A 23870-nucleotide genomic window follows, 5' to 3' on the forward strand; every position below is an offset into this window, starting at 1 on the left:
GGCCAGTAGGAACTGCAACAACATTGATAGAACTTGTCTCTTTTATATGATTTTCACTGTATTCTGACTTTATACATTATTGTATGTTGTTGGCCTGCAACTTTTCTGTCTGTCTTGATGCTGCTTTCTTGGCCAGGTCTCCCTTGAAAAAGAGCTTCATCATCTCAGTAGGACTAACCTGGTTAAACAAAGTTTCCATTGTGAGATGCAGAAAGCTACAGGCAGCTATTCTGGGCATGTGGCATTTCCCAAACTAGATCTCCTTGATATATATATATGATGATAAACTGTGTACTGTGGAGCATCCGCTGTCTTCTGGATTGCCAGAAAATATATATTTCATCCAAAAACTCGCTATATGTGACTGTTCCACCACTTACAATCATAGTCTGTAGAGTGACGATGGTGGCAATGTGTTAAAAAGTGGCAGTGTGTGTCTGTCAGCAGACATGGCCTTAAACAAGACAAGACCCCCTAACTGCAAAACAATAAAAGCAGAAAAAAAGAATATAAAATAAGCAATAATAACGATAAAGCAATAAAAGCTATAAAATAGAACATGAAGTGTGTGGTTATGTAAAAATATACACTGCATGTATAAACATACAAAGCAATGTATATACATTATGAAATAGGTGGAACCACTATAACAGTAGATTAGTATAGGCAGTATGTAACAATGGGAGGGAAATGGAAAAACTGAAGAAATCAGATATGTAAATTTAAAGCAATACACATGATGTGCAAATGATGTGTATTAAAATATGCATAAACATGCAGTAGCCACCCCACAAGGCATGCACATATGCAGGAAAACAAAACACACAGCACAGCGGCTTTGTAATTCATCATTTTTCATACTTTTCATTCCTACATTCCTACTTAGTTTGTTCTTGACAAGTTGTTGGTTGTGTTAAATTTGAGTTTCAGGAATATAGATTAAAGCTCCTCTAGGCAGCTTTACACTTTGGCAGCAAGAAGTAGCTTTATTTGCATCATCCAGCACCTGTTCCAAGCATGCAGTCTCTGCTCTCCAGTGACTTGTCATTCCACTGTTGGACAGTGTGGGAGGGCTTACAGCGCCATCTAGTGTCACAAGACTCAAACTCACTACAACCTGTGTATTTATGATATCTCTGTTTCTGTATTTTTGATTAATAAATAGCATGAGATATTTCTATTCTTTTTGGCATTTTGAAGCCATTTTTTCTCCTAAGCAAATTGAAATTAAAAAGTTTAATAAAAAAACGGCCAATTTGTAGCTTTGCACTCTATCTTAACTGGCAGCTTGTACATCACTTAACAATTTATGTATCAGTTTAAAAGCTAGGCTATGAATGTATGTATGTATGTATGTATGTATTTGCCAATCTATTTAAAAAAGCAAACGTGACTATTTAACTGCAAGTTAAACGACCAAAGTCAGAAATGGAAATGGAGCTGCTATGTTGCTCTACATTTATCTCATCCTGGAGTAGCATCATGGCCTTGGAATTCTAAGGTTCCAAATGACATTTTAGTCAAAAATAATTCATTCATATAATGCAAACAGGTCTTAACATATTGCTGAAGTTAGATATAGATGGGTATATTTGTTTTGCAATAGGCAACGGGATGTGAGAACCGAAAAGCTTAATATCTCATAACTACTCTGAACGCAGATGGAACTTTGCATTTCCAAGCTTTCAATCATAAAGAGCCACATCAAATAAATGAAGGGTAGGCTACGTTTCAGTACAGTGAATTTAACTAAACTCCTAAACACATTAACAACTATGATCCCAGTTGAAGAGCAGGTGTTTCATTGTTGGAGTCATGTGTCACTCATGGTGTCAAGAGCCATGTGGCTGATCTGTTCTCAGTGACCAGCAGTTTGAGTTTTGGTCATTCAAAAACACACTCTTGATTTACATTGTCTCATTTTACATAAAACTCCATCTGACAAAGTAGTCAATGGTGAGTTATTTTTGTTGCAGTGGGTCTGATGTTACCTGCCTGTACAGTGATGTGTCCAACCACAAGCCTGCATTCAGCTCTCTATTCTGTACACCCATAAAGGTTTGCATTTCTGCATTTTGCATTTGCATTTATGCTTTTTTTGTCTCTTACAATCAGTTGAGCTTTGCCTTTGGTAACAAAACAGCAGCCTAAGCAGAAATGTAGCTTAAAATATGCAAGATTTGTGTTCCAACACAACAGAAGAAGCTAGGAGACAGGGACAAAATAATATTTTTCTTTTTGCAGCCTTTCACCTCTCATACGTTGTTCTGATATTCCAGTCCAAAATTAACACAGTCCCTCAATGCCTTTATGCCTACTTCATGTAGATAACCGGGGTGTGAGCCTTAGGAGGGATCCATGTTCAGACACAGGTGTGATAAACGTATATTATTTTCCTGCTTAGTCCTGCTGAAAGTTCCAAGTGCTTTGAAACCTGGACACTTGGATGGAAAGTGACTTCAACAACCTGACCTCAGATCTGCCTCTAAATAGATTTATCTCCTAGCCAATCAGCAGCGTCCCTACACACTAGGCTAACCAATGAGCGGGCTCTGTGCGCTCGGGACGGGGGAGATGGAGCGAGTCAACGGTAGTCTACCTGCTCAGAGCGCGAGGGACAGGTAACATCCTTTTCTTCTTTGTTTTTTTCTTCATTTTTGAGCGCGGGAATCACACTTTAGTAGCGAGGATGGAATGCCACAACGACATATTTAAACGCCAAGTATCTCCCTACTGTCTCTTGCGCCGCGCGTCCGTTATTTCGCCGGTGAAAGTGGCGGTTAATGTTACACTCGGTTATTAACTGTACCGCCGGTATGGCCCGGACCGGCTCCGGGAACCTCTTCTGCCGCCGGAACAGCAAACTGGACTCTTTCCTGAAGAGGAACACCGACCGGGCCGTGTACGAACGGATTCGAGCCTACGAACCGTGCGTTGTGATATCGGACACCGTCAACAAGGTGTACATGCACGTGGTGCTGAGCGACGAGTGTGTGTACCTGACCGAGTACCCGCCGCGCACGCTCACCGCAGCCGTTAATCTCAGCCGCGTGCGGGACATCGAGCTGGTAAATCAATGTCAAGAGTGAGATTCTGTGAACTGATGCTGTGGTGACTCTCTCTCTCTCTCTCTCTCTCTCTCTCTCTCTCTCTCCTCGTGTTTCTTCCTCCCTCTCCCTCTCTGTATAATCTTTCACTTTACAATTCAGTCAGCTTTATTGGCATGGATGTTACATGAACAGTACAACATTGAACTTGTACAACTGTGTGTGTGTGTGTCTTCAAAACAGACTCAGCAGCAAGGAATTATAGCAATTACAGTATCCATTTTTCCTTCCATCCATGTGGCTAGCATCTCCATACCATTGCCATACAGTAGATACATAGATACAGAGCACTATAACATAAAACACAAGCAAATATGTATTCTGCTAAATCAAGGTATCTAATTTATAAATAAGATACCTATCACATATTGATCTACTGGACTTTAGGTGCCGTAACATTGGCAGTAACATAAAACACAAGCGAAAGATTTATACTAAGGCACCAATCTACTTAACGCTGACAGCAGGTTGGCAAGCTGCCTAGTAGACAGCTGTGTGTGTGTGTGTGTGTGTGTGTGTGTGTATACATACACAATCTTACATTAATAGAGCTCAGGAAACATGGAATTGTATATCAAATCCACCTAACAAGATCATTTTCTCCTGCCAAACCATTGCGGAAACACTTTATTTCCACAACCCTTATAGAGAGAGTGACCCACTAGACTAAAAGTGGATGAAGAATAAGTATTTAATAAGTTTGCGTAACACAAAACACAAACAAAATGCATCTCCTGCCAAATCAAGACATTTCTTTACTTTAGCCTCAGGTTCACATAATATGTTGTATCCAAGTAAGCTCATGGCAGGTAGAGCTGTTGTGCTTAGCAGTGTAAGCCTCCAGATACTAGTCCTCTATCATGTTACGTCACATAGGTCAGAGGTCGCAGGTTTTTCCTCTTCCTTACAGAGTTAATCCTGTCTGCATCACAGCATCAGATTACTGCCTGGCACTGTGTTGATCCTACCTGGGCTCTGCTTCATTTCCACAGAGCACAGTGGCACCGCTCACACCTTGTGTTTCTGTCTAATCAGTTTTCACATGGAGAGTGGATGCAAAAAATTCCATTCATTATAGTTTCATCTCATCTTAAACTCCATAAACACGGGGCGACACCAGTCATCACTCCAAACATCTTGGACAAACACACAGTCACACGCACATTGCAGAATTGCATTCAACTCCCAATTTGTCTGTTTGCATGCAGATCAATGACCTCCCAGATTTCCTCAGTGGGAAGGACAGGGAACACTCCCAGCACATACGAATCATCTACGCTGCCGCAAAGCCTGCTGGGAAGGGAGATGATTGGCAAGGGAGGGACAAGAAAGAAAGACTTCCTCCTGCAGCCCCGCCTTCTCACAGAAACCACCACCTGATAGTACCACCCACCTTAGAAGGTAAAGACTGATCATTATTATCTCTTGGTGTGTGTGTGTGTGTGTATGCGTGTGTTTGTGTGTGTGTGTCCTTTTTCCTCGTTTTTATTTACACTTTTTTTTAAATTTTTTTTACCAGAGGTAATTTGTCTGTTGCTAGGTTACAAACCCCCTATTCAATAAAATACCTTGTAAAATGTGTGTGTGTGTGAGTGAGAGAGAGAGAGAGAGAGAGCAGTAATGAGTGTAAAAGTCTTTGTGTAAGTGTTACACAGTCTCACCACCTCCTGGCTAGCCACATTGACCGTATTGACACGGCTGCTATTTTGAACACAGGGTGGGAAACTCTTTATGGAAGATGTACAAAGTACAGACATTTATCATGTTACACATTAGAAACAAATAGATGTCAGTTCAGGGTTCAGTGCCTTGCTCAAAGGCACCTTGATGATAATTGTTGAGGGAGGGCAGAGTGTTACTCATTCACTTTCCTCACCCACATTTTCCCAGCTGGTCCTCGGATTTGAACCAGCGACCCTCTGGTCACAACACACACATAGACACACACACACACACACACACACACACACACACACAGATTCCTCTACATGGTGACAGGTGTGTACAGTTCCCACCAAAAGCTATTGACAGGAGACACAGACACTGCAGTGAAGTACATGACAAGGTTAAGATTATAATTAAGATGGGGTTTAGGTTAGGGCAAGGGAATGAATGTAGTCAGTGACGATCCTTGCAAGTATGGTTAAAAAAAATTTGTGTGTGTGTTTAGTCAATTTTCCTCCATCTCTTTACTTTTTATTTCATCCACTTAGGTTAATCTAATTTTTTCTATCTTTCTATCCTTCTCTCTCTGTCCAGGGGTCGGTTCACTGTTTTCAGAGAACAATCGGAGGATATCTCCTGAACCCCCACAAAGGTGAGTGTTACACATACACACACACACACAGCCTATAAGTCCATACACTCAAAGCCTGCCTTTCTAACATTAAGCCTGTCGTGTTAAAACAGAGCAGCTTAAAACCCCTCTGACTGATGTCTCTGATTGTATTAAGGAAGTTAGAGGTCAGAGCAGGTCATACACACTTACACACACACACACACACACACACACACACACACACACACACACACACACACACATGCACCAAAAGGATGCCAGTCTGAACAACAGTCTTAGTTACTTCACATTAGGTTGGTATTGATTGTCCCACTTTTTACTGCAAGCACTGTAAATATGAGACTGAACTACTGCTGTTTTTCCTCCATCCCAAAGTTAAATTATTGGTAAATATATCATTATATCATCCTTTTTCATCTATCAGAAGGTGTATGGAATGATCTGGCAAAAAGAGAATATTCCTGTCCAGTTGTATCTTACAGCGGTTCTGAAAGAAATAGGCTGCAATGTCTGCTGGAGTACTAGTAGATACAGGATTGATGCATAGTACAGGTCTTTTTGATTTCCAGATTTATGTTAAGGAAGCACTATCCACAGATCCTTTCTGTCCAGCACTGTTCATTCATTCATACATTTATTCATTCAGGCCTTATCTCTGTGTGCCAGACAGGCCAATATGATGCCATTAAACAATAAAACTGGTTTCATTAGGAGGCTATGTCAGACACCCATAGCTTCCTCCACGCTCCATTATGTCTACATGACAGCTTTTCTATTGCAGGGAAGTAGTTTTGTATCTGTTTGGTAATAACATTAGCCTGGTATGAGCCGATAAAAACACAGTGTTGCTAACAAGGTGGGTTGTGTTGTAGTAAGCTACAACCTGCGAAAGTGGTGAGTTTCTCTTTTTTGTCATCTGTGTTGCTACGTGCTCGTTGTTGTGTTTTTTTTTTCAATTTCGTCTCCATTTTTGGTGCTCAGCACTCATTGCTGTGGTGTTTCTGCTCTGCACTTCCCAAAGATCACCTGTCAATCAAACAGTGTGTCCAGTACTGTGACGTCTTTTTCCTTGGATTTTCTGTTGATGAAGTTTGAGTTTCTGTAGGTGGTTTCTATAACTACATCTAGACACATAGCCCATGTAACCTGGCCGTTATCTAGATACAGATATACAGTATGAGGGAGATAAACACTGGTCACTGATCATAAATAATATCTTTACTATCACGCCTTGATGCTCATTATACTGTATAGCTCTCTTTCGCCATAAATTCTAACATGTTAACGCTATCGGTCTATCCATCTCTTACACACACACACACGCACATACACATGCAGATATGTAAACTCCTAACCCTCCAGACCGCTCTCTGTTGTAAAGGTTTTATAGAGAGTAGAGTTTGTCTGTCTCCGTGACTCCCATAGACAGAGAATGTCTAGGGCAGACTTTGGACAGACAGTAGAAGAATGCATTTTAAACACATAAAGCTGCACCATGTAGGGTATTTGGAAGTTTGAAATGCCAAAAAACGTCCCTAATAATGCTTTAGTACTGAATAAATGTAGTGAACCATGAGTAAAATCCCTGGGCCGATGTTCTACGTTAAAAAGGAGCTGGTCCTTGGTTACAGTACAAAAAAGCGTATGTGATGAGCTTTGAAATCAGTTCCAAGCCTTTGCAAATGATTATTATGCGAGTTACTTTTCTACCCAAAACATAGTAGCTTAAGAACATAACATCTGGCAAGAAAAAATCAAGTGCATCTCAACTAGTCATTTTTTTAAAGATAATTTTTAATTTTGTAATGTTAAGGTTAGATGGTATGCGCCTTAGACCACTGAGCCACCAGGATGCCCCATCTCAGCCAGTTTCTGACAGATAACTTAAGTTAATAACGAAGTATGTTCATATCTCTGACATGTCAGGTGAGGTCCTAGAGAAATGGTGTTAGAGGAGAATGTCAGTCTTGATCTTTTTCCTTGATTGTTTTCTGTCCATCTTCTTATTTTTCCAACAACAAAGAGCAGTTTGCTGGAGGGATTTTGATCAATGTCAAGATGAGATAAGACAATAAAGGAAGGCACACACATCTAGTTGTGGGTGCTTGGCAAACACCAAAGCACTCATCCTAAGTGCCAGGATGAAAACCACAGCGAGGCTGTCATGCTGCATTCACATCAACTGTTAGATTGACTTGTCGGTTAAAAATAACTCTACACTTGACTACAGATATTTCCTTGTTGGTGAGGTCAGAATTCAGGAAGTTGGAGAAATGGTAAAGGATGGAAAAGGTCCGTTGCGACAGTATTTTCTAGTAGTATTTGTGGCCTGAATGCTGAGATGAACAGTATTTTCTAGTAGTATTTACCAGTGAAAGTTGAGGTGAATAGTGTTGTGAATGTGAATGCAGCATCAGTCTGGGGGTTGATACTCTAGGTATTTTGGCTGGACTGAACCTCTTCAGTGTCTCAGGTAGCTCATGACTTATTTAATCAACAGAGAGGAGGAAGTTTCAGATTACGGGCTGCTCATTGAGCGCAATTGGTATTTTCCTGCAATGCCCTGCTTCACATTCATACAGTTGTACACATTTAAGAAGATGTGAGATGTGACATTTTTCCAGGACACTGGCAATATATTTTGCTTGTACACAGAAATATATTTTATTCTTAATTCTAATTTATAAATTAAGGATTCTTTCATTTTTTTCAACAAATTAACTCATTTGTGCGTGGCTGATGGTAATTCTTGATATGTTATGTGATGAGAGAGCCAGCCCTATGCGAGGCTGAACATACTATAGTGTGAGGCAGATTAACTTCACCGGTGCTATGCTCATTGCTCATTACTCATTGCTTGTCAAAGATATGCAGCTATACTGAGCATACTCTCTCTGATTATTTACAGTAGACTCTGAACACTGAAATAAATAGAAACACACTATATGATCAGTGAGCTGATCCCCTCACACATTCAGAGATGGTATGACAAAGTAAGCAGGTCCGTCTCCTGTTGTTTAGTTGGTAGAATCTACTGGGATTAGATTTGTTAATTTCCTCTGTGTTGTATGTTAAAATAACTCTCCTGTGTGTGTGTGTGTGTGTGCATGTTTTGAGTACGAAGAGACAAGAGGAAGTGGGAGCGTCGTCATTGGATGGTTGCTAGGGTACAAAAACGCAAAAAAGGCCATCAAATAATCTATTGTGTTTGTGTGTGCATGTATGTATAGGTGTGTGTGTGTGTGTGAGAGAGAGAGAGAGAGAGAGAGAGAGAGAAACACCCCAAACTGTAAATGCTGTTTTATGCTCTTGTGTCTTGCTGCTCAAGTGTAGTTCACTCCTGGGAGGTCATTAAAACACACACACACACACACACACACACACACACACACACACACACACACACACACACATACACACACACACACACACACACACAAACAGGTAATGGGACACAGAGGGAAAGGTAATGGTCTTTGGAGATATGAAAACAGCTTACAGCCGCCAAGTTATTACATTCAAATTACTGAGCAGCCTGCTGGTTCACTTTGGAAATTGCTGCTACTGTTTTTCCACAAAACATTCAGAAAACACATCATCCTTGGGAAAAAAGAAATGAGTTTTCAGCAGAGCTGTTCTATAAGCGCTCATTGCTGTGGTGTTTCTGCACTGCACTTCCCAGAGATCACCTGTCAATCAAACAGTGTGTCCAGTACTGTGACGTCTTTGTCCTTGGATTTTCTGTTGATGCAGTTTGAGTTTCTGTAGGTGGCGCTCTTTTCTTTGTCTGTTCAGCCATGGTATCATTGCTCATGCTAACTACCCAGTTCTTCTTCTATTTATTCCAAACAAATTGGTACAAGGTAGAGGTAGCAATGGTAGAAGCCTTGATTCATGCATCCTTCCAAAGCATTGTAGCGGCCATTGCAGCCTTTTTCCCCCCACAAAGAACTGAATAGAAATATTGTAACACTAAAGTTAAGTCTGTCAATCATCTGGTTGCTAGATTGAACTTTGCAGCTCCTGATGGCTGAAAGGAAAACACAGTGTGAAATATCCAAATGACTCCACTAGGGGAAAGAGCAGTAGTATAAATGTAATTCACTATTACATGCAACGTGGCTTCCCAAAGTGCACAATCAGTCTTGTACATAGAAAACACCTTGCAAATAGGATAGCATTTCTCAGATGTAGTGGAGGGTAGAAAAACTACTCTCCAAGTTATAGATTGTTTGGAACAAAGTTGAGCTCAAAAGTGTGATGATGATTTTGAATTTGAATTGGGTCAATGTTGTATTTTGGTGGACATCGATTGCCTTAACAAGTCATAATGAGTCATAATGCACAAGTGAGCTCAATATCATGTCTTGGTACTGTATATTTATTGTACATAGAAGCCTCCTTATGTTGTAATAGGGCCAGTCAACACAGTGAACTGCCAGAGAGTACATAAGTTGGACTGCACTTTGGGATTGCACTTTTGTTTCCTCAGTGAATAAATGTGTGACCATAAGCTTATTTAATTAAATATGAAAAGGTGGTAAACTCTATTCCACAAATGGTGTGGTGCAAACCTCTAACAACAGTTACAGCAGAATCATAGTGCATTACAATGCATGGCATAATGCATTTAATGGGTTTTCTGATGTGATAGATTGTAAGAATAGTGTGTATATGCTTATAATACACTTGAAATGCACATATGATGCCTCCAAAGACAGTGTTGCCAAACTCTCAGATCTAGCTACTAGGGAGGTAGTTTCCATTATTCCATAGGATTTACAGAGAGGATCAGGACACATCAGTGTGTGATGGAAACAACCAATCCTCCTCTTCCTCATCCTCCTGCCAAGCAGTCCTAATGCTTTACAATTTGTTTTTAAATGACCTGCCTGGTTAAATAAAGGTTAAACAAGAACGTCATCTACTCCTTGCTTTCTTAATCCCTTCCTCCTTGTCTTGTATATTGACACTTGTAGTCAGTAAGTTTCACTGCGATCAATAATGCAGTCTTACTAGGGATCATCTTCTTATTCACTGGATCACTTATGTTTCTGAGAGTTTCTCCCCATCAAAATAAAGGAGCTAGTTGTGTTTTTTTTTTACCTATGATTTAAGTTCACTATGTGCAAAAGACACATTAGATATGAAAGATAAAATGTGCTCCCACATATAACAATATATTTGAATATCCCCTCTCTCCCACTCAACCCCTCTCTTGATATTTTTATTATTTTTCACAATTTCATACTGAATAGATTTCATATATTGATATATTTTCATATCCTAGATTTTTCATTCATACATTTCTTCTTAAAAATTGTAGTGCTGAAATTGTCAGTTGTGTTGTGTTGTGTATTCTTATTTATCCCCCATTTTTCTTTGCTGTATCCTGCTACTGCAGCAACACAATTTCCCCACAGTGGTGAAAGTTTCATCTTATCTTTCTCTCCCCTTTCTCTCTCTCTCTCCCTTCTCTCTCACACCTCTCCCAACCACCCCTCTCTCCTTTATCAGGAACCATATAGTAGGTGGGGAAGTGGAGGCGCACATGTTAAGGCCCGTGCGCTCCGCCTCCTGTCCCGACCCAGAGACTCTGGGCCTCCTGCGCCTCCCTCGGCCTCGCGGCCATCCTCCCTCCCCAGCACCCTCCCTCCACTCCTTTGTGTCCCCCCTTGCCTCTCCCTCCTCCCCTCTGTCGCCCTTGGAACGAAGCCCAAAGATCCACGAGGCTGGCCAGGTATGGATGGATGGATGGGTGGCAACTGACATCAAGGCAATTTAAAGAGTGATCTCGGTTTGTTTCAGCCAGTTAGCCTGCACATTAGGGGCTTATTCATAAAACCCAAAGTGCTGGTGGCTGCCAAACTGTCATTTTTACAAAAGTGAATCAAACAAATTGCCAGTTTTTTGAATAACCCCTCATGTCTTTCCCAAACAATTCTGCATTATGTGCCTCTACCTCTTCTCTTCTCTGGAATAGCTGGTATGAGCACCACTGAACTTGTACACGCACCTGGATAATCACTGTGGCCATTAAATATATTATGCTTAATTAACAGTAATGTGGCTGTGGTTACAGTGTAAGAGCCACATGTAACGCTCTGTATTAATAAATTCTAATCACCGAGCCACAGATTTTGGTGCCGAAATGCTGTTTAAGTTGTATGAATAAAAGCCACTGTCACATGTGTCACATGACCATGTGCGAAACAGGAGCAACTGCAAAACAAAGTGTTTCTTACTGAATGGAAGACATTTCTAGTTTGCTGTACCACCTGAAATCCCTCTATACATTTGGTTTAATTCGTTTGGGGATACATAATAGCACAAATGATCGCAACCCTGTTCCAGGTATACAGGAGGAGAGGCTCAATGCTGGCTCGCCTGTTGAGGAGAGAGAGGGTGAACAGCGGAGAGAGGGATGGAGAAAAGGATGGAGAGGAGAGAGAGAAAGAGGCGGAGCTGCATCTCTATGCCGTGTCACAGATGTCTCGAATCTACCTGCATCTACAGAGCTCATGGAACAGTTACATTATTGTGCGTGACATGATTTCTTTCTGTCTCTCTTTCTTACTTTCTTTCTTGCTTTCTTTCTTTCTTTCTTTCTTTTTTGCTTTTGCCCATGACTAATAAGTGTGTGCGTGTGTGTGTGTGTGTGTGTGTATGTGTGTTCAGAGGTCCACTCTGTTGTTAGATCCGCTCTATAGAAGGAGGTGCAGTGCTTTGTCCAGCTCCTCCCCCCGCAGTCGACTTCCTGCCATCAGGTACACAAACTCCCTTCACTCAGATCAAAAAGAGCTGCAGCATTTTAATAGAATAACAAACATTATTTATGATTTGTGTGTGTGTGTGTGTGTGTAGCTGGGAGCGGACAGCCCATCTGTTTCGTCAGCTGAGTGCTGAGCTCCTGCAGGAGGGAATCAACCTGGAGAGCCTCTATCTGTTACTACAGGAACTAAGAACTGCTGCCCTCCGCAATATAACACTACGAAAGCTATTCTGGAGGGTGAGATATTCATTTTAAAGCGCGCGCACACACACACATACACCCCCCCCCACACACACACACACACAGAAAAGCAGCCTTGTTCTCAGCTTGACCAGCATGCATTTTTGAGTTTAATCAATGAGTTATGAAAGGGTTTCATAAACCGAAGGGTATTCGAATTTTTTCAATCCATAGAGGAGCATGTAATCCTTCAACTGAAGTTACAGGTGCTACGGTTAGCATTTTAAAACATCAATATCATTGTCAAATGAAATGTGATAACTTGGTGTAATTACTGTAAACAAATGAGACCATGGGCGAGACAATTGGTAGCCTTTATCTCACACCAGTGGTATTGTTAGTGATAGTTAACATTAAGAACACATTTCTCATCAACCCTGTTGCTTCCTGTTGCAAAGAGATAAAGTGATTTAATAAAAGATGATACTGCTTTAGCCAGCCTAAGCTCCTCAGGCAGATTGTAGGCAGCCAGCGTCTAGGAGCCCTGACCTTAAAAAAATATAATCTATTGGATATACAGCATCTGGCTCTACCCATCTTTCCAACTTTCCAAATTTGTATTTTTGTGTGTGTGTTCCAGTCCAGTGAGATGTGTGTGTTCCTGGTTCAGACTCTAGAGGATTCCCTTCACGGCTGTCAGAGCCCCCAAGGAGTCCACACTGCAGATCAACTACTGTAAGCCTCACAGTGTGTGTGTGTGTGTGTGTGTGTGTGTGTATGCGTGTGAAAGTGTGTCTCACCTCTAGCCTCCTTAATACAGAGAAGTCAGTCTGTGGGGTTTTAAGCTGCTTTGTTTTTATACAACAGGCTTAGCGCTGTTAGAAAGGCAGGCTTTGAGTGTATAGACTGTGTGGGCCGTGTCCCTAATTGGTAAAAAGCTGATTTTGTGTGTGTGTGTGTGTGTGTGTGTGTGTGTTTGTGTGTGTGTTAATGTGTTGCCTGTCTATCTATCCTTACCATTATGCTTTTATACCTGTATGCACTACAAAGTCATGTTTTGTGCAGGTTAAAATGCAGGTTTATGTTTGTTTCATGTCCCCTGCTGGTGTGTTTTAGTGTGTTCTAGTGAGTCCCACTTAACCCTGCTTCTTTATACCTACTTTATTGACTTTCTAAATAAAGATGTCAGGTATCAGTAGAAATTCCCTTGCCTATTTTTTTCCCATTTAAGTTACCTTGATGTTTTGTAATTTAAAGCCTAGAGCACTAGAGACATCCGAATGTGGAAGGAGATGCAGTGAAAAATGATACTTGAGCTGAATTTTTTTTTAGAGCCAGAGCCTTCCTCAGGATGTGCTGGTTTTGTTCTTCCTATTGGGTTAATGTAAAATGTTAATGTAAAAATGCCCCTTCCTTGTGCATTTCAAAGCTATCTTTCAATTCAAGTCATCACGGCGACACTACGCACACTGTGTGTGTGTGTGTGTGTGTGTTTGTGTGTGTGTGTGTCTGCTTGATATATCAGACACAGCTGATGGGATTTTGACAAAACTTGGGGGAATGCTTCATGTCACCACTATGTTCTGGTATTTCCATAATTACACTGTAGGAGGGCGCTACTATTACAGGTGAAAATGAATAGGTTTAATAACCAGTTAGGCAAGTACATTTGTCAGGTTCGGTCCACTGAGTGATGGCTTCTCTTTAGTCCTTCTAGTTCCACACCATAAACAACCACAAGGTGACACATTTACCGCTCAGCCCAGAGAGGGACTGCACTGCATCATTGGTGGGGTGGTAGGGAGTGACATGTTAACTGTTGTATTGTCTGATAAAGGCTCTAACCTCAATACCCCACTCCCCCCACCCCAGACTGAGCACTCTGACCGCCCAGACCTTGGCTGTCATGTTCAGAGAGACGGAGGTGGAACCAGCCAGACTCAGCCTGCTGACTGCCAAAAAGTAAACAACTCACCTTTCCTCTGTCTGTCTGCCTGTCCATCCACTTGAATCCTGGACTGCCTGCTTGTCTGTCTGTCTACTTGTGTTGTACTTCCTGTATTCCTGTATTTCCTATCCTTACATATAATAAACCTGTAGGCTAGCCACTGTTTGGTTACTTGGTTAGTTGGATAACTTTGAGGTACTATGTCACAAGATCATTTATGCTGTAAATCAAGTCAGAATTGGTACAAGCTCTGAGCAGCTTCCCTTTTCTTTATGAGGGTAAAGATTGAAACGGCTCCTGACCTTTGTCCCGTCATCTCTCATCCATTTTTCACATCTCTCTCCAATGTATAAAACCCAACAAAGCAGGAATCCCAGTGAAAATGATTTAAAAAATGCCAAGAAATGCTTAAAAGTGCTTTTCTCCCTGCAGAGGGGCCCTGACAGCCAGAATGCTGCTAGCCTTGGTGTGTGATCCAGAGCTACAAACACACAACCAGGGAACTCCTGTTGACTCTGAGGTAGGTGGATCTCTACTAGCAATTGTTATTGGTTTTTAAATGTTGTATTATCTGTTTTTATCAATTCATCATGTTTGTTGTGTCTCTCTGTCTCAGCTTCAGGCCTTACTTGCTGAGTACCTGGATGCTGCCTGCTCCCTGCTCTTTGAGCTCGTGGTTTTAGGCCAGGAGGTGAGTATTGAAATACCCTGATAGAAATAGCTTGTATCCAGCTACTCCTGCTGGAGAGAGAGAGGGTAATAAGGGTAATAAATGGCCGTGTTGTGCCACTACTATCCATTGTAGTAGTTCTCCCATCATGCTTCATGCTTGCTGTATTCGTACACACATCTGATCTAAATCGTTGTAAACCTAAACATTTTTCCTAAAACCTATTAATACTGTGAACGATGCATTTAAGAATTTGTGTTAGCAAGAGTGTAACTCCCCTCACATACACACACACACACGCACACACAGGAATGTTAACTTTCTTTTGTAACTGAATTTCCCCAAGGGGATCAATAAAGTGCTATCTTATCTTATGTTATCTTGTTATCTTACCTGATGTAATGCCCATCACGCCTACATTTTCACTCTAACATCCCAAGTTGGCTTTGTCACAAAAAAAGCAGACGGAACAGTAACTTTCTGTTGTGTATAAATTTAAATAAATAAAAAGATATTTGTAACATCTGATTGGCAATTAAAGGAGTAAATAAAATAAAAAATAGAAACGGTGAACAAAATGCAATTGCCTTCTTTTCTTTTATAGCCAAGAATAGCTGCAGCGGTTAACTATGACTCAAAATGACAAAAAAGTAATAAACTTCTAAAAACACAATCCAGATTTGAATTTAGTTACTGCAACTGTAAAATGTTAAAAGTTAAACTACTAGATTAGCAGTTTAATTAGTTTAATTAATCAGTTAATTCGTTTAATTACATGTAGTGAAACTGCTCCTCAGCACTGTATTTCAGACTAGTAGGTAATGTGATTATTGTTGTTTTTCAGGCTTGTAAGTAATATAATGAATGTGATGTTTCTGTTCTGTTGTTAGAGTGATAAATGTGATGTTCCAGTCCAGACAATTTGTCCGAACTGTATCAGCAGACCTTTAACCTATCAGGTCGTTGTAATGCTTTGTGTGTGTTTCAGGCCAGCAGGTGTTCCTCTGTGGAGAACTTCCTGACTGTTGGCTGGATCCTCAGTGTCCTGCAGCCTCATCCTCACCTGGTAAAATTCCTCACCATCACTTTCTGTTCAATTCAGTTCACTTCACTACAGAGACACTATAGAGAATACTTAGAAACAGCCAGGGGGAATTTTCACCTAACATACATGGTTAATGCATACAAGTTCAGCAGTCAAACTCTTTTTCAGATCTCAGCAAGGTGTGTTCCATACTCGCTGCTTCTTAAATGCCCTTTGTAAGAGCCATTCTAGGGGAAAAGATATTTTGATATATTTGTAATTTGTATATTTGAAATAATGTTGATAGCTAATAATGTTAATTGAAATACTAGTGATATTGAATAGTTAATTTGTATTATAGTCATATTTGTTGATTATTATAGAACATTCGATTTCCTATAGTTTCTTATGTAGGCATATAGCCTAATAGATTCTAAGTAGTTGAAATGCTCCTTTACTTTGACGTCACCGTCATTAGACTCAATTGGAGTGAGAAAGTCCACGGAGCAACACAGTTTTTTGACCGAGAGAAAATGATTGCCAATTGACGAATCTTGTTAGTCTGTAACGGTTTTATTTCTCCACTAAACGTTCTAAATGGAGTTATGGTCTCTCGAGATTTATTCGCGTCAGACTCATTGCTTTTGGACTTTACCCAGTAGTTGCTCATTTTGAAACACTGAAGGAGTGCTGCTACATGTTAGTCAAAAAACTGAGCTCGCCTTGGAAAGAACAGGATCGGGACTTGCGGAGGATAGAGGGACGCAAGTGTCGGGAGTTTTACACGGATGAATGAACACAAGAAAATCAGCAATTCAGCGAGGAAATACGGTACTGGAGTTATTAATTAATCTGCCAGCAAATGAAAGAAAAGGATCAAGAAAGAAGCCTAACAAATCTGATACTGATGTTAGCTAAAACAAGGTCTGTGCTTTGCTAATTAAGTCAAGGTCATTCAGTGAGCTACATTTCTGCGGGACTGGTCTGTTACCATTGGACTCAAGCTATTTTGGATAGTCTTTGCATTCAAGAAGAAATTGCTGTGCAGTTGTTTTTATTGGAAAACGAATTTGAAGAGTTTTGAAACTCTTGCAAGCAGTTTGTGCATTGATTAATTAAGATGGCAGAACAATCTGGAAAACATGTGGCCACAGAAGAGCTTGACCACAAGAGGGCGCCAAAGCCCACTGAAAAGGCATTAGAAGAAAGACTTAATAGGCTTATAGGAGCTAGAAGAGGAAAGCTGGCTCAGCTTACAGGCAAGATAAAAGAAATTGATAGGCTTAAAGAGGATGCTACAAATTTGAATAGAGTTGAAGAGTTAATTCTACATTACTTTTCCAAGTTATATGGAGAGTTTATGGAGCTCAATGCAGAAGTATTGGTTCTAATGAATGATGATGAAAGACAAGAAGATCAGCGCAATTGGTTTGACCCCAGATCAGCGTCCATAAGAGACTTTGTCGAGCATACAGAGGAATGGACTGCTAGATTGCGCAAGGGTATTATAGATGAAAAGGAAGATGATGCCAAAGAAGATTATTTTACAGGTATGGTAAGAGACATTGAAGATGATGTTACACCAAAAGACAGCATTTCTCAAGTTGCCACAAGATGCCGTAAACCTGGCTCAACATCTAGACACAGTTCAGGTGCTTCATCTGCAAACTCAGGGTCTTCAGCGCGCATTAAAGAAGAAGCAGAGCATGCTGCGCTGCTTGCACGTGCTGCAGCTTTGAAAAAGAAGCAAGCCCTTGAACTTGAAGAGGCAGAGCTGAAAGCCAAAAAGGAGCAACTGGAAATTGAGACAGCAATTGCAGAATCCAGTGCAAAGCTTAAAGTGTTCGAAGAATATGACAACACACAAGATGGCATAAACAGTAGTCACATGTCAACGAAGTTGTCCAGAATCAGTATCAAGGAGGATGTAAGTGAGGCCTATCCACTCTTTCATCCACCAATGGGAAGACAAGCTGCACACGTTCCAGCTAAGTCTGCAAAAGCCTCAAGAACACAAGACACACAGAGAGATCAACCACGGTACCGCAGTCACCAGCAACCTGGACGAAAGGACAACGAGCTCTATCAAGTTATGCACAGACAAAATATGATTACTGAAATGCTCGTCAAGCAGCAGAATATGTCTCACCTTCCACATAAGGATATTCCTGTGTTTAAAGGTGACCCACTGACTTACAGATCCTTTGTCAGGGCATTTCATCATGCTGTGGATAGCAAGACTGAAAGCTACCAGGACAAGTTATACTACTTGGAGCAGTATAACAGTGGGCAGCCACAAGAGCTTGTCCGCAGCTTTGAGCACATGGCACCAGACAGAGGCTACAGAGAGGCCAGAAAGCTACTCCACAAGCATTACGGGAATGAGCTGAAGATAGCCAGCGCATATATGGACAAGGCACTAAAATGGCCTCAGATCAAGCTAGAGGATTGTAAGGCATTGAACACCTATGCTCTATTCCTAATAGGCTGTAGGAACAGCATGGATGATATTGAGTTTATGGAGGAAATGGACAACCCCACCAATATGCGAGTTGTTATCTCAAAACTTCCCTACAGAATGCGTGAGAAATGGAGAATGACAGTCTTTGAGATTCAAGAGAGAGGAAGAGGACGTGCACGGTTCTCTGACCTAGTTGATTTCATAGACCGACAGGCAAAGGTAGCTATGGACCCTCTGTTTGGAGACATATTGGAGAGTCGCCCATCCACAGACAGAAAAGGTAAAGAGAAATTTCCCAAGGATACAATTCCCAAGAGGAATTTGCTTTGCTACAGGTGTCACTCTGGCGGCAGAAGAAAAGAATCAAGGTGCAACGGCACAGAAGAGCAGCTCAGCTAAAGTTGTTACCAATGCATTCCAGAAACCCTGTGCATTCTGCCAGAAGAATCACACTCTCACTCAGTGCAGTAAAATCAAAGAGCTACCAAGCGGGGAGAGAATAGGCTTTTTAAAGTCTAAAGGCCTATGTTTTGGATGCCTTACACAGGGGCACCTTAGTAAAGACTGTAAGAAGTGAATGGAGTGTCTGATGTGCTCGCAACGTCACCCAGACATATTACATGTCACCAAAGAAGACAGTGCCACAACTGAAAAGAATGAAGAAAATAACACTGAGAACAAAGAGATCACCAGTGCTTGCGTATCACTGGACCAAGAGGTATGTGGATACACTGGGGCTGGAGGAGAGGAGTGTGTACTAGCTGTGGTGCCAGTGAAGATCAAGTCAAAGAAGAGCGAGAGATATGTCGAGACATACGCTTTTATGGATCCTGGGAGCACAGCGACTTTTTGCACTGAAGATCTCCAAAGACAGTTAAATCTCAAAGGAAAGAGGACCAATATCCTTCTCAGCACAATGGGTCGGGACAAAGCTGACAGTCAAAAGGTGATAAAGAGTTGTGTCCTGTCAGATCTAGAAGTATGTGGAGTTGAAGAAAACACATACATTGAACTGCCAAAGGTCTTCACACAAAGTCATATTCCAGTGAAGAAAGAAAACATCCCACAGCAGGAAGACATCGCAAGATGGTCTTATTTGAAAGAGGTGCATCTACCGCACATTGAAGCAGAGGTTGGCCTACTCATAGGCACTGACATACCCAAAGCACTGGAGCCGTGGCATGTGATAAATAGTAAAGGTGAAGGACCCTACGCAGTAAAGACCGCCCTTGGATGGGTAGTTAACGGACCTCTAAGAGGAGGAGATGGCCTTGAGACAGACAGTACTAAACTGCAGAGCTACACAGTTAATCGTATCTCGGTCATAGAAATAGAATAGCTTTTAATTCAGCATTATAATGCAGACTTCCCAGAGCGCAGCTGTGAGGAGAAAGAAGAGATGTCATATGAGGATCACCAGTTCATGCGCTCAGTTACTAAGTCAGCAGAACTGATTGATGGACATTACTGTATAGGTCTGCCTTTGAGAAATGAGAACATCAAGATGCCAAACAACCGTTGCATCGCAGAACAGCGTGCCATCAGTCTTAAGAAAAAGCTTAAGAGAAACCTGGAGTTCCATGAGGACTATAAAACATTCATGAAAGGCATCATTGAAAAAGGCTACGCTGTCAAAGTTCCCAAGGAGCAGTTGAGTCGAACAGATGGCAGAGTGTGGTATATTCCTCACCATGGAGTATACCACCCAAAGAAACATAAGATCCGTGTGGTCTTTGATTGCACTGCTACATATCAGGGAACCTCTCTTAATGAGCAGTTACTCCAAGGACCAGACCTCACCAACACGCTTATTGGCGTTCTTATAAGATTCAGGGAGGAGCCAATAGCACTGATGGCGGATATAGAATCAATGTTCTATCAGGTGAGAGTCCCGGATGAAGATGCTGACCTTCTTCGATTCCTGTGGTGACCGGAGGGCGATTTGAGTGAAGAGATGGAGGAGTACAGGATGACAGTACATCTTTTTGGTGCCACATCTTCACCCAGTTGTGCTTCCTACGCCCTGAGAAGAACAGCAGAAGACGGAAGAGAGACAACAACGTCGGAGGCAGTTGATACAGTGCTCAGAAACTTTTATGTCGATGACTGCTTAAAGTCAGTGGCATCAGAAGAACAAGCGGTTGATCTGACAAGGGACCTCCAAGCTCTGTGTTCCAAAGGTGGTTTCCATCTGACCAAGTGGGTTAGCAACAGCAGGACTGTCTTGTTGTCTATCCCAGAAGAGGAAAGGGCAGCTGAAAAGAAAAATCTGGACCTAAGCCACAACACGCTTCCTATGGAGCGAGCCCTAGGCATCCAATGGTGCACAGAGACTGACAGTTTCAAGTTCCAGATGAACGTGCAGGACAAGCCTATCACAAGACGTAGAATCTTGTCCATTGTCAGCTCAATTTATGATCCCCTTGGATTCTTGGCACCAATCATATTGCCAATGAAACTCATCCTAAGAGACCTGTGTAAGGAGAGACATAGTTGGGATGAACAGATAGGAGATGAGCATGCCCAGAAATGGCACAAGTGGCGAGCAAACCTGGAGCTACTTGCTGGCTTTAGTGTAAATAGATGCATCAAGCCAGTGGGGTTTGGACTTCTACAGACGGCACAGCTACACCATTGCACAGGCACAGCACTGTTCCTTCCTAATGGGGAAGGCAAGGGTAGCGCCACTGAAGCATGTCACCATACCAAGACTGGAGTTGACAGCAGCTGTTGTCGCAGTAAAGATAGACAAGCTGCTTAAACGTGAACTTGAAGTCCATCTCCATGAATCTGTCTTCTGGACTGATAGCACTACGGTGCTCAAGTACATCTCAAATGAAAGCACTCGCTTCAAGACCTTTGTAGCCAACAGAATCACAGTGATAAGGGAGCATTCTCAGCCTTCACAATGGCAATACGTCAACTCTACACTGAATCCAGCTGACCAGGCGTCAAGAGGATTGAAAACTGAAACCTTCATCCAAAGTGAGACTTGGATTCAAGGCCCAAGTTTTCTGCTGAAACCAGAGAGTGAATGGCCAAAACGACCTGATCAAATAAGTCTACTTCCTGGAGATGACCCTGAAGTCAAGAAATGTGCTACAGTCAACTTAACAAATGCAGAGGAGAAAGCTGACCCAGTGAACAAGCTTATCACTCATTACTCAGAATGGCTACGGCTGAAGAGAGCAGCTGCATGGCTTCTCAGGCTCAGAGAAATGCTACTGCACTTGAGTAACAAAAGGAAAGAACTTCAAGCTATAATCAGTCAGTCTGAGGGCAATCCAGATAAACAGAAGATGCTTGTCACACAGCACATAATCAAATACAAATCGAAAACGGAGCCAAGCCTACTCTCTCTGGAAGACTTGGATAAAGCTGAAACAGAGCTCATATGCTTCAGGCAGCTACAGGAATACACCGAAGAAATTATGGCCCTGCAGAAAGGCACTCACGTGAAGAAAATCAGGCAGATCAACAAGTTAGATCCCATTCTGCAGGATGGAATACTGAGAGTCGGCGGCAGGCTCAATAAATCTGCTATGCCAGAAGAGGCTAAACACCCAGCAATTCTCTCTAAAGACTCACATGTTGCCATTCTCATCCTGCAACACATCCATAAAGAAGGTGGACACTGTGGGCGCAACTACATGCTTGCAAAGTTACGTCAGAAGTACTGGATTCCCCACGCTAACGCAGCCATCAGGAAAATCATCTCAAGGTGCACAGTGTGCAGACGATTCAACACCAAACCTGGAGAGCAAAAAATGGCAGACTTGGGCAGTATTTTATTAATCAAAATAAGTAAAAGTTGTATTGTGAAAACATACAACTCCCACAATCGTCTTCTTGTTTTTCAAAAAACCTATACATTATCGCCACCAATGTACTGCAGGACTGAACAGAATCTGGACTCAGTTTCTTTCTTTCTTTTGTCTTCCCTGCTGTCTTTTTGTTTATAACAGTTTGTCTTTCTCCCATAATCTAATGAACCAGGCTCTAACCCAAATCTGGCCTCTGTCTCTCTAGTTGTCCTTCATTGGCTACCAGGCCCAGCAGGTAGTGCTGGTTCTGTCAGACGTCCAGCGGTCGGCTCTGAATCCGCTCCAGTCTGTTCTGCTGTTCCAGCGCTGTCGCCTCCTGCTGGCCTGCCTGCAGTACAGCCATCAGCTGGGACAGCACCTACGGTCCCACTACAGAGAGGAGTTCAGGTTTGTTTGTTGTTGGTTTGCTTGGTAGAGATGTGAGAGATTGTAAGTGGAGTTCGGCCAATATGGGCTTTTGAAGACCGCTACTGACACAGAGATCTTTGGACTGAAACTGCCAATAGCTGATATATGTGGCTGATATTGGCCTTTTATTAAAAACCAGATCTGGTCCAGTCAGTGTCGTCCACCTCTGATATGATGGATATGATGCAGTTTGATTATATATTTATTGTAGAATTGATCAATACTATACTGGTTAACTAAGACCTTAACTGATTCTAATGCAACACTAATTCTTCTTCTTATTATTATATTTTAGTGGCCCTACATGCTGTTTCAGAAGCTTAAATTCTAATAATACAATTCTGGAGGAAACACTTGATTATTGTATTTTTTTATTTTAGACTTGAAAATGGTCAAATTCAAAAATATATCAGCAGTTTCAATCCATAAATTTTGGAATTGGTATCAGCCTTCAAAAACCCATATTTCAGTCAGGAACACTCAAGTCAAAAGATAAAACCATTTATTGCAACAAATGGTAATACAGTTATGTTTGGTGGTTATGGCACTAGCAGCTCCCTGGTTACCCAGCAAGCATGCTGAAGGTATAGCAGGTAAGTAATCAGTAATAGAAAGATCAATGTGTAGCAACAAGCTTGTTGCAAACCTCAAGCGGTGGTAGGAGACGAGCCTACATGAGGATGCAAGCATGCATCCTGATAGAGGTCATTCTACTGTTGAGAGTAATGAGTAATGAGAGTAACTATGTGAACCTCGGCGAAGACGGAAGTCAGACTTACAGAGAAGGGATACAAGCATGCATCTTATAAGAGGTCATTCTACATTACAAGTTAAGGTTGATCCAGTGCAATTTCCTTTGGATATAGCTATTTAAACCATAAGGTGACATACGCAGCTGCAGTATCTAGACACAAGGGAAATATATATATATATTTATATATATATTTATATATGAGTCAGTATAAGTGAACCCCGAAGCAGCATCTTTTATGTTATATGTAATTTATTGACAACAACAGCAACATGTATCTATCTATGTATAAATCTTTCATTTCCTCCATCCAGGTACTATGTGAAGCTGTCATGTGCCGAGGAGAAGCTGCCGTCTCACTATCCCATCAGTCAACCAGCTCTACGTCTGGTCAAGCAACTGCTGGCACTTATCCTGCACAGATGA

General features: G+C 41.6%; 1 protein-coding gene across 1 annotated transcript; it reads left to right on the forward strand.

Moving 5' to 3' along the window:
* Positions 1 to 2816: 2816 nt before the first annotated feature.
* c24h12orf56 (chromosome 24 C12orf56 homolog) lies at positions 2817 to 23870 on the forward strand. The gene is made up of 14 exons (XM_071914032.1): positions 2817 to 3068; positions 4316 to 4508; positions 5367 to 5424; positions 10924 to 11146; positions 11761 to 11946; positions 12085 to 12173; positions 12271 to 12415; positions 12999 to 13093; positions 14231 to 14320; positions 14739 to 14826; positions 14923 to 14997; positions 15965 to 16042; positions 22491 to 22672; positions 23759 to 23870. Exons 1-14 carry the CDS (start codon positions 2817 to 2819, stop codon positions 23868 to 23870), a joined length of 1866 nt encoding a protein of 621 aa, XP_071770133.1.

Source organism: Centroberyx gerrardi, chromosome 24, assembly GCF_048128805.1.
Source record: "Centroberyx gerrardi isolate f3 chromosome 24, fCenGer3.hap1.cur.20231027, whole genome shotgun sequence".
In the NCBI taxonomy this organism is placed as follows: Eukaryota; Metazoa; Chordata; class Actinopteri; order Beryciformes; family Berycidae; genus Centroberyx; species Centroberyx gerrardi.

Bases quoted from the DNA above. Each gene is read 5' to 3' on its own strand.
- c24h12orf56 (XM_071914032.1), top strand. From the start codon at position 2,817: ATGGCCCGGACCGGCTCCGGGAACCTCTTCTGCCGCCGGAACAGCAAA. The intron at 5,425-10,923 runs GTGAGTGTTACA...CTCCTTTATCAG, and splicing joins TCTCCTGAACCCCCACAAAG to GAACCATATAGTAGGTGGGG. The intron at 12,416-12,998 runs GTGAGATATTCA...TGTGTGTTCCAG, and splicing joins TACGAAAGCTATTCTGGAGG to TCCAGTGAGATGTGTGTGTT.